General features: G+C 33.5%; 1 protein-coding gene across 3 annotated transcripts in view; it reads right to left on the reverse strand.

The window, feature by feature from the left end:
* The window catches only part of LOC135225848 (Kv channel-interacting protein 4-like), a 790,651-nt gene that overhangs the window by 218,386 nt on the left and 560,670 nt on the right, over positions 1–11,595 (reverse strand). Inside the window, exon 2 of one of the 3 annotated variants that reach the window (XM_064265392.1) lies at positions 9,403–10,103. The exons of 1 other annotated variant lie outside the window; for it this stretch is intronic. In XM_064265392.1, the coding sequence (XP_064121462.1) occupies positions 9,403–9,442 (40 nt within the window). In that variant the 5' untranslated portion in view covers positions 9,443–10,103. Of the gene's footprint in view, positions 1–9,384; positions 10,104–11,595 lie in introns of all 3 variants that reach the window. One more of the 3 variants, XM_064265391.1, reaches the window with a different exon arrangement.

An 11,595-nucleotide genomic window follows, 5' to 3' on the forward strand; every position in this document is an offset into this window, starting at 1 on the left:
TTTCCGAGTTTTTCAAATGCTTTTATCACAGTCCCAAAAGAACTCGGTGGCAAATGATCATTCAGGTCTTTGGAGCCAAGTTAAGACATCTAACTGGGAAAACAATTATCATAGCTGACGCATTATCCCGCAATCCCGCACCATACTGCAAAGAACCATTAATTGGACTAAAAGATATAGAAACATCCGTGCCTATTGTTAAAAACGTATCTAAACAAGAAAATTCTTAAAACCCAAGAGACTGCGAGCATTGAATATCTGGGTTTGGAGTGCCGAACAACTGGTTAACAAAAAACTGAACAAAGCAAGAAGTCAACAGCAATAAGCAAAACAATAAACACTTCGAACGGAAACAGGGTCAGCAGCTAAGCAAAACACAATAAACACTTCGAACGGAAACAAAGGGTCCGCAGCTAGCCAAAACAAAAAATAAACACTCGAACGGAAACAAGGGTACCGCAGCTAAGCAAAACAATAAATACTTTCGAACAGAAACCCTAAAGCAAAAAGTATATTTCAAGTATGTGTATCAGAATTTGTAATCAAGTGTAAATATTATGTAGGTCCGTGACGAGGAAAACCCAAAGAACACAGCAGGTGACTAAACGACCAGGTAGTAATAATAATCTCTTCTATACCAATCGTCCTAAACTGGTTGCATTCCGTCATCCAGAGTTCTCTATTATGTCACAGAAATCCAAATCACTGTTTTACTGGCCTACAATGCTTACAGATATAAAAAGCACATAATGATGTAACAGTGTCATGAAAACAAGGGACACACTAAGACACCTGTCAGTTTAAGGGCCTATCACGTGCCAAATCAATCCTTGAAAGAATACACGTAGAATCATTAACAGAGTTACGAGTCTGACAGAGGAAATAAACACCACTTAGTGTTAAATAGTCGCCTTTGACAGTTATATAGAATTAATAGCACTAAAAAACAAACACTGCAATTGAGTGCACTAGGAATATTTATGAGTGCTAAATCAGTAAACATGGAATTTAACACATGATAATCTGTGACTTGGGTGGCGTAAATCAATAATAATCTCCTTAACTATCGTTGTGTGAATTCCTTCCATTAAGAAAACCAATAATATATTTTATCACCCAGAGTCAATCGGTTTGGTAGAATAAGAGATAAATAGGAAAGTTGTCAATGTCTTACGAGTTTACAACTCGTGATATTGGATCCGAACTGGATTATAGCGGTTCTCGGGGTTTTAAATACCTTTAACTTATCATTCATATCTCGTATCTATAGAATTGATACTGCAAGTAGCCTTATACGGTATGCCGCTAGAACTCTTTTCCACATATTCAAGCCAACCATTAATTATAATAAAAAAGGAATCACAATAAAATCAATAAGCAAAACGTAACCATAGGTTAATTAAATATCCAAATATATATGCGTAAAGATTTGAACTCTAAACTTAACGCTTAAGTAAAGTAGTAAGTACAAATAAGCTAAAAGTTCAAACACATATCAAAAAACCTACTGACATATTGTCTGTCCGGTGATTTATATTCGTAGTCAATGAAAAAAAAAATAATAAAAAGAAAAGATAAATAAATAAAATATCAAAATAAAATAAAACAGATTTTAAAGTCAGGAAGTCTAGAAGTGAAAATGTATATCTATGGAATAATCTTATATGGATCTTACAGGGCAAATAATATATATAGAATTTGTATGGAAACCTTTTTTCATTAGTTTGAATAAGGAATATCTAATTTACATATAATTACATTTATTTTACAATCATGCAGATTCCAACATGGAAAACTAATGTATTGTTCAATTTTGGTACTGTTTTTTTCAGACATTCTTCTCATGTGGGTGGAGTATTAAAACAAAAAAAATATCATTTGAAAGTACTAAAGTCGTATTTATTACAGCAAGTAACGTAACGCATAAACTGGCTGAGAGCAATCTCCTGCCAGGTGATGAGGTCATCAGTCTAGAAGGTGCATGGCGCGTTTGCCGTATCAGCATTGTTCCTTTTAACCTCAATAAACCGCTTGCAAAGCAGGTTGGCTGGAGAGAGGAATGCTTAGCTCATGATCTTCACGTGGTTCATAGGTCATGATGACATACATAGCCATAACCTATTCTTATCTGCATTGCAATGCAAGCTTAGTTAAGGATTGCAATCGTTTAAAAAATTAATGTAACCAAAACTAACGGGCGAAACAAAGAATTTCTATAACATCACAAAATGAACTAATTTTTTCTGAACCACATAGACAATTAGAGTCAATAATTCAGCTTATGACATTGGTAAACGGACATTTAGAAGTATCAAGTCATGGATATGAAATATTTACTTGCAACATTAGCCTATTACAATTCAAGTAAATCACATTCCTGGGAAAATGTCACATTTTCTTGAAAAAACCCAAAACCCTAAAGTTTATATATTATTTGTTACATAGTGGGTTCTTTCGTTGCATCTCCTGCCTATCAAAGTTTAAAAATTAACCTCAGAGGATGCGAGCGAGAAAATTGAATATGAACCTTTTTGTTAAGAGCACATAGGATCAGATTGTATCACAGCTTAATTTCAGTAAGTATAGAGAAATACAGAATCATGATTAATATTCTCTTTGACCACAATGTTGCCTGGCAATCTTACAAATAGCTCCGTTTTCCACTTCTTTGTTTAGTAAATTACTACCAGTAATATTGAATTTTCTTTGGGATTCGTATTGATATTATTTATTTTTTTTATAATTATGGATATTTTTACAGTCATCATAGACCTGGATAGGTTCACTCATTATTAATGCCATGGATAAAAAAGTTTGTACAGCTGACTCTTTTGAATTCCATAAAATATCAGCGAATTCATGTGGGTTAAGTCTGTTCTTAATGGCTTTCTCCCTCCCGTATTTATGTTGTCTGAATTTACTTTGCCCTTGTGACAAGTATAATTTCACTTGCAGGCTGATTAATGGAACGTGGTTACAGTATCCTGCAGTACGAGAGTTTCACATCTCAACTTCAAAAATCGTTCGTCGTGCTATGACTGCAGTCAAGTAACAACCACCTACAATGTGAAAGGAATAAGCACCATCATAAGTGAACAAGCTTATTTCATGGACTTCTTCGACCGACACCCGTATCCTGTAGTTAATCTTGTTTTAATGCGGATTGCTCCGGCGGCTGTTGGAAATCGACTACAAAAAGGACATACTTCCGACAATTACGACCAGAAGGATATTCAACTCTATGTTGCTGGCGAAGGGCTCGTGCTGGGGATGATTTTATTCATCGCGAACGTATTCGTGTGGCTTAGGATGCAGAGAACAAGTATGAGGCCGAAATAGAACGTTGGACCCCGCCAGGCAATTTCCCCCTTGTTTTAACCATTTGGAATTGGCCATTTCATTTGGCTATAGGTGGTTGTCTGGAACTGTGTAATGGACGAAAAGTGGTTCGAACGCTAGTTAAATGTGTAGTAGATAACCTCGTCATGTATCCTATATATAAAGTATCATGTATCCTATATATAAAGTATCATGTATCCTATATATAAATGATCATAAATAACAGAGTCGAAATATATTGCGTGTACGCACTAGGAATCTATTTAAAGTGCACATATATTAATCATAATTATATGAATCCATATACATATGTATAAATAAATCAGGTAGCCTATAATCAATCTGTTACCTTTTACCTTACCAATAACTGCAGATATATTAACAGTTAGCATAAAATCAACGAATCAATCAGCATAAACATTAATAATTTTTATCAATTCATATATTGAAATTTTTATCAGTTAAAAATATGATTTTTATCATGTATCTTTTATTCTATGCGATTATCAGAGTACATAGTATTTTCTGTAGCATATGTATCTTAAAGAGATGAAGTGAAAAACTGCATCAGTATATATCACGTGATCACTATTATTTACGAATATCATCATATGCATATTATATTTTATATCTTATTACTTGAATCTGTATTTGTGTATTTTCTATATATCTATATATATTCACATAGTGTCTGTATCACACTCCTATAAGTCAAATGTAAGTCAAGCTTGAGTAATATTCAGTGGTTTTGGTTTTGGTAGCTGACCGAGCGTTTTTATGTAAGTGATTACATAATAAAAAATATGGAACATGTTATTTCCATATATATATATAAAAGACTAAAACTAGAGAGGTCAACCAGATTGCTTGCAGGAATGTGATCAGACCAGAGACGCTAAGATGACGTATACAATAAAAGCAGGCTAAGGGGTGAACGTGCCGTCACCTGTGGTCATTCATTGTTTTGAAACATTATCCAAGCTACCTGCTTGAGACAACTACCGCGACCTATAATTCAAACGGCCTACGTGTATTTCTCAAATGTGTTCTCATTTTGTATGTAGTTCATATGTTCGAGCTACTGTCTGCTTCCTTTTATGACTAGTAACCGAGATGGTAGTCGGACAGAGTGGGAATTAGCCATCACGTTTGGCAGAAGCGATCAAGCCATCGTCATTAGAAGACCTGTACAAATTTCCTCTGAACTTCATCATGTAATCTCAGAGAATATAAGTATTTTTTTATACTTCGTGTTTTCTACTAGAACCTCACATCATTTGCCGAATCATCATGGAGTTTAAACACATCGTCGTCATAACCAAAGAAGATAATACCGACTTCGTAAGTGATCTACAAACCCCAAGACACTCCAATGAGTATGGAAGTGCATAACCAACCGACTTAGCGTAAGATTATCGCAAGGTCTAACATTACCTCATAGGGCGCCTTATTATACAAGGCCAACAGCCCTAATTATATATATATATATATATATATATATATATATATATATATATATATATTTATATATATATAATATATATATATATATATATATATATATACTATAGTATATGTATATATATATTATATGTATATATATGCATACATATATATATATGTATATATATGCATACATATATATATATATATATATATATATATATATATATATTATATATATATTGTTATATATATATAGATCTATATAGATATCTATATCTATATATATATATATATATATATATATATATATATATAGATATAGATATCTATATAGATCTATATATATATATATATATATATATGTATATATATATTATATGTATATATGCATACACACACATATATATATATATATATATATATATATATATATATATATATATATATATATGTTTGTATGTCAATAATCCAGTCCAGGGGAAAAAGAGGAATAAAGACTCTGGTAGCTCGATAATTTCGCCTTTCACCAGGCCTCTTCAAAAGAGCTAACTTATAACTATATAAACAGAAATAAGTATATATACATGAAAAGAATAAACAATTTTCTCACTGGAAAAATAAAATTAACAGAACAGTTTAGTTATAATAAAGCTCTTGAAGAGGCCTGGTGGAAGGTGATATTATCGTGCTAACTATATTGACATATATCAATATCTCCTCTTCGTGTTATGAAGATTATATATATATATATATATATATATATATATATATATATATATATATATATATATATATGTGTGTGTGTGTGTGTGTGTGTGTGTGTGTGTGTGTGTGTGAATATTTGTACATTAAACCACACATTTTATCATCAACGATCTTCAAACATATCAATTACATGGTCATTTGGGCAACGTTTGTATAAATGCGTAGTCTACAGCCAAACGTGTTGGAGATTCGCCTTATTCCGTAAATAACAAACTTCAAGCCTTTCATTTTTGACGTGGAATATGAACCGATATACATGGAAGCAAGCGTGCATGCGTATTCTGTGCATGTGCATATAATGTTGTGAATCGATAGCATTGTCTTCCAGTATGGAACTTGAAACTCGAATTGCAATTTCCCAGATGGAGTTTTTTTTAATCTACACAGTTTATGGGGAAATGACCTTTACATAAACGATACAGGCAGCAATGGATTATTTCTATAACTTTCCTATAAAAGACAGATATCGACGAGTTATTTCTATAACTTATCTATAAAAGATACAGATATCAATGGATTATTTCTACAACCTTTCTATAAAAGATACAGGCATCAATGAATTATTTCTATTACTTTTCTATAAAACACACAGGCATCAACGGATCATTTCTATAACTTTTCTAAGAAAGATACAGACAGCAATGGATTATTCCTATAACCTTTCTATAAACGATATAGGCAGCAATGGATTATTCCTATAACCTTTCTATAAAAGATACAGACAGCAACGGATTATTTCTATAACCATTCTATAAGAGGTACAGGCAGCAATGGATTATTTCTATAACCTTTCTATAAAAGACACAAGCAGCAACGGATTATTTCTATAACCTTTCTATAAAAGACACAAGCAGCAACGGATTATTTCTATAACCTTTCTGTAAAAGATACAGACAGCAACGGATTATTTCTATAACCTTTCTATAAAAGACACAAGCAGCAACGGATTATTTCTATAACCTTTCTATAAAAGACACAAGCAGCAACGGATTATTTCTATAACCTTTCTGTAAAAGATACAGACAGCAATGGATTATTCCTAACACCTTTCTATAAAAGATACAGGCAGCAATGGATTATTTCTATAACCTTTCATAAAAGAAACAAGTAGCAACGGATTATTTCTATAACCTTTCTATAAAAGATACAGACAGCAATGGAATATTCCTATAACCTTTCTATAAAAGATACAGGCAGCAATGGATTATTTTTATAACCTTTCTATAAACGATATAGGCAGCAATGGATTATTCCTATAACCTTTCTATAAAAGATAAAGGCAGCAATGGATTATTTCTATAACCTTTCATAAAAGACACAAGCAGCAACGGATTATTTCTATAACTCTTCTATAAAAGACAAAGCCAGCAATGGATTATTACTATAACTTTTCTATAAAAGATACAGGCAGCAATGGATTATTTCTATAACTTTTCTATAAGAGCCACAGGCATCAACGGATTATTTCTATAACTATTCTATAAGAGACACAGACAGCCATGAATTATTTCTTTAATACCCGTCCTTGTATATTAGTCATAATAATTGCAAATTCTCTCTCTCTCTCTCTCTCTCACAAGAAGATATTTATTTTAAGTGTCTCGTTTCTAAGTGTCATCTATTCTCAGGCGAAAGAAGCCTTAATAACTTGTTACAGCATTCGCAGCATCATATTATTTTGGCCCATTGAAAAGAAATAAAATATTTAATGGCAATTACTCAATCCAGTGAGACTGAAAAATATGATTTATCGAAAAGGGGTTCAAATAAATGGTATATGGACCAGAGAATTTTAAATCCTTAAATATTAATTGCATCGTAAACCCTGAGTCATGCACTGCGTTGGAAAATTACTTGCATGAGAGAGAGAGAGAGAGAGAGAGAGAGAGAGAGAGAGAGAGAGAGAGTGAGAGAGAGAGAGAGCAGATGATTCTCCGATGAGCAGACCACAACCTCAGATAGAGGGCACATAATAAGTAGCCTATCTTGCAAAGGGGAAATATTATGAACTATCAGCTATTACACATCAAGTGCTTTTTTTTCTCTCTCTCCTATCCTAGGATTTATTTTACTTCTGAGGAAAAACATATTTAATTTGTGTGGCCCAGAATCGAACACCGAGAGAGAGAGAGAGAGAGAGAGAGAGAGAGAGAGAGAGAGAGAGAGAATGGGTGGGGGGGATATATTACTTTGGAAAAAATACCTATTTCATAGACAAATGGAATGAAAGAGAAAAATATATAAAATTATTTTCAAAAAAGATTTTTTACAGGAAAGAGAGAGAGAGAGAGAGAGAGAGAGAGGAGAGAGAGAGAGAGAGAGAGAGAGTATAGTGGTTCATCGTAGATCTGGGTAAAAAATCTCCTACAAAAAAGGACAGGGAAGCGATATGGTATCATTAACTCATTTCCCGCAAGATGAAGAGAAATAAATGTCATTTTTCTCAGAGAGGGGCATAAAGTGTCCCCATTCGCTTCAAGTAGAACAAGCCAAAGGGAAAAGATGAGTTTATATATATATATATATATATATATATATATATATATATATATATATATACTATACACACATATATACATATTATATATACATATATATATATATATATATATATATATATATATATATATATATATATATATATATGCAGTAGGCTACGAATGTCCTTTAATATCCAGTTCGATCTACCTCGGAATTAATATATTTCCATATACGTTAACCGAAGGGGAATTTTTTAGTTGATAATACTTTTGTCCTCTCGTGGTGGATTCGAACCAGCGCACACGGGAGATATCAGGACTTCAGTGACGTCTTCACCGACTCGGCCAACGGTGAAGACGTCACTGAAGTCCTGATTTCTCCTCTGTGTGCTGGTTCGAATTCACCACGAGAGGACGAAATTATCATCAAATAAAAAATTCCCCTTCGGGTAACATACAGAAATGTATTAATTCCGATGTTGAGCGAACCGGATATTAAAAGACATTTGTAGCTTAATGCATGTGTATGAATCACGGTGATATGAGAAAAATTCATATATATATATAAGCAAGATTTAATTCGGCTACCAATTATCTATCTTACCCAAGCATCTTTTTTTTTTTAAAGTTTCAACTGCGATTCAAAAGTGTTCAACCAACAGTTAACAGACATCTTTGTGAGCTCGTATTCAGCCCTATACTATCTATCATTCCTCAGTCAACACTGCAAATGAACGACACCAGCTTTCCTTTTAATTGATAAACCAACCTCCCCAATGTGAAGGACTTGATTCGCAGTTTTTATCAATCGTTAACTGTAATTTCCATTTTTTATGAATATATCTTTCGGGCAATTAATGAGGGAATATTATAGAACTCTGAAACATTAAGGTTACTACCAAATTCAACACAGGACTTGATGCCTTCCTAATCTAAACTCTTTTACAATTGAACATCACTGGCTTAGAGGCATGTTTTTAATTTATGCCCTTAGAACTCATATTTCAAAAATGGTTAACCAACAGAAAGTAAAATTACATCATAACTTAGGAGCAACAAACATAAGATATTAAGTACATTAGGCAAACTGAAACATAACGCTAAATGAAGAACGTTTGGACTCTGTTAAAAGTATTTCAAACCAAAAGTGTCGAATATACAGACCCCATGGAAAGGAGAGAGAGAGAGAGAGAGAGAGGCAGGCACACAGCCATATGACAACCAATAGGGCAAAGATACACGACAGACTAGCACAGGCACAGGAGCAACAGCACAGCCACAAAGACAAGACATCATGCTTACAGACAAACAGACACAGACAGACGCAGAGGAGAATAAAAGAAATGCAACTTACGTAAGAAGCTAACAGTACCTTTCTTCCGTTTAAGGCTTCTCCTCAGGAACTTAGCCATAGCCAAGCCTACTCAAGTGTCACCGAGAGAAAAGAGGTCGTCACAGATATATCACTTGAGTGTGAAATCTCTGATCAGATCTGTAAGAGCTTCGGTATTCCCTGCTTTGTTCTTCTCCTTGTGTAGTTAGATGCCTGAATTCTCCAAGGTGTTGGAAATCACTTATTTCTAAATATGTTTCACACGGAGCCTGAGTGCTGTATGATGTTGAGTACTCTGAACTATTTTCTTCTCAAATGACTACGGTGCTCCTCTTAATTCATTCAAAAGGGATGGGAAATGCTGCAAGAATATTTCTTGATATTTTCAGAAAAGTCCTTTGTACAGAGGATGGTCAACAGCTTCGGTAGTCGCTACAATCACTTAAAAGTTAACGAACTGAACAAACATGCAGAGTTCTTCAAAAGTCCTGAAGATAAATCGCAATTTGCATAGTATTATTTTACTCTCGTCCGCTCATTTATACGTCAGGAGTTCAAGACATTGATCTAATCCACTTTCACCACTTCCTCGAAGCTTCAACTATTTCGGGCGCCAAATGAAATCACGAGAAATTCACGTCACTAGAACAGGAGTCTTACTACAGCCACTTCTGATTTACTGGAAAAAGGTCAGTGTTATGGGAGGCTCTGTTTTGTTTACGGAAAATGTTGGTCCCACACTGGAAGGGAAATCGTTCTCGTTTAGGACACTGGTAAATGGATTTCGCGAATTGTATCTGTCTTCATATATAGATTAACCAATGAGATAATTAGATAATATAATGGTTTAAAAAAAGGAAAAAAGCCGAAAATGACAAGACTTTTATTAAGATAACGAACTCAAGTTTACGCTACGGTTATTTACGAATTACATATGTATGTATCGAGCGTAATTACGTATGAAAATAATTACAACAGATACAAGAAATGAAGAAAAACAAACCAGATGTTGTAGACGACCAGAATTCAGGATAAGTTAATCAAATAAAGTAGAAAGGGATATGCATTTTGACTGGAATGTCTATAAAGGCCCAAGGTGGGATTGCACGAAGGGGGTTGTTGAGCAAACGCTCCATTATGGAAGTGAAGTGTGGATGCTGAAAGTAAATCGGAGGAAGCTTGCGTAGTATACGCGGCCAAAGAATTATGAGGACGATAAACATGGAGATATGAAGAAGTGTAAAAAACTTCGTGTAGGTGACAGCATAGACTAGATTTCATTAGAGGTTCTCCTGGATGGTATGGTCATATGGAAAGGCTAGTGAATAGTTCGAAGTGTTATAAAGGTAGATGGCGTGAAACATATTAGAAAGAAAGGCTTCAGTTTCTACGAAGCCCATGAGTGTCTACAAGATAAAACTAAACAGTTGTATGTGTGTGCGGGCTTGGTGGGCGGGGTGGGGGGTTTGCTTGAGGATCTGGTGTCTAGCCGTCTCTGTTGGTATACAAAGTGGCCAGTGTTGTGAAAGGTTTTTGCACTAATAGTTCATATACGATTCAGCATATATAAATATGACTATATATATATATATATATATATATATAATATATATATATATATATATATATATATAGAACGAGATAAGAGGCATAATGTCGGAATTATAATGAAAATATAAAGAACAATGATATTCCTCTAAAAAAATAATTAGTGTGTGTGTGTATATATATATATATATATATATATATATATATACATATATATATGTATACACACTAATTATTTTTTTAGTGTAATATATATATATATATACATACATACATACATATATATATATATATATATATATAATATATGTATATATATATACACACACGCACACACACACACACATATATATATGATTATTATAATTAATATCGCAAAGTAAATTAATTATGTAATGCTCACATAAGCTCTTCAGTGTTTTCATAAACAATGATTTTTTTAGAGGAATATCATACAGTTATTTATATTATTCGTTATAATTCCAACATTATGCTTCTTATCCCTTCTTATCGAGGCTCACTTTGACATCAGATACTTAGTTTTTAAACGATTTTGTTATACTGTATTCATTTAGACGAGGCACCGAGTCGCAAGCCAGCCCCCCCCCCCCTCTCTCTCTCTCCTCTCTCTCTCTCATCCTCGTCTACTCTCTCTCTCTCTCTCTCTCTCCCCTAAGGGATATC

This window comes from Macrobrachium nipponense, chromosome 13 (genome assembly GCF_015104395.2).
Source record: "Macrobrachium nipponense isolate FS-2020 chromosome 13, ASM1510439v2, whole genome shotgun sequence".
NCBI classification, from domain to species: domain Eukaryota; kingdom Metazoa; phylum Arthropoda; class Malacostraca; order Decapoda; family Palaemonidae; genus Macrobrachium; species Macrobrachium nipponense.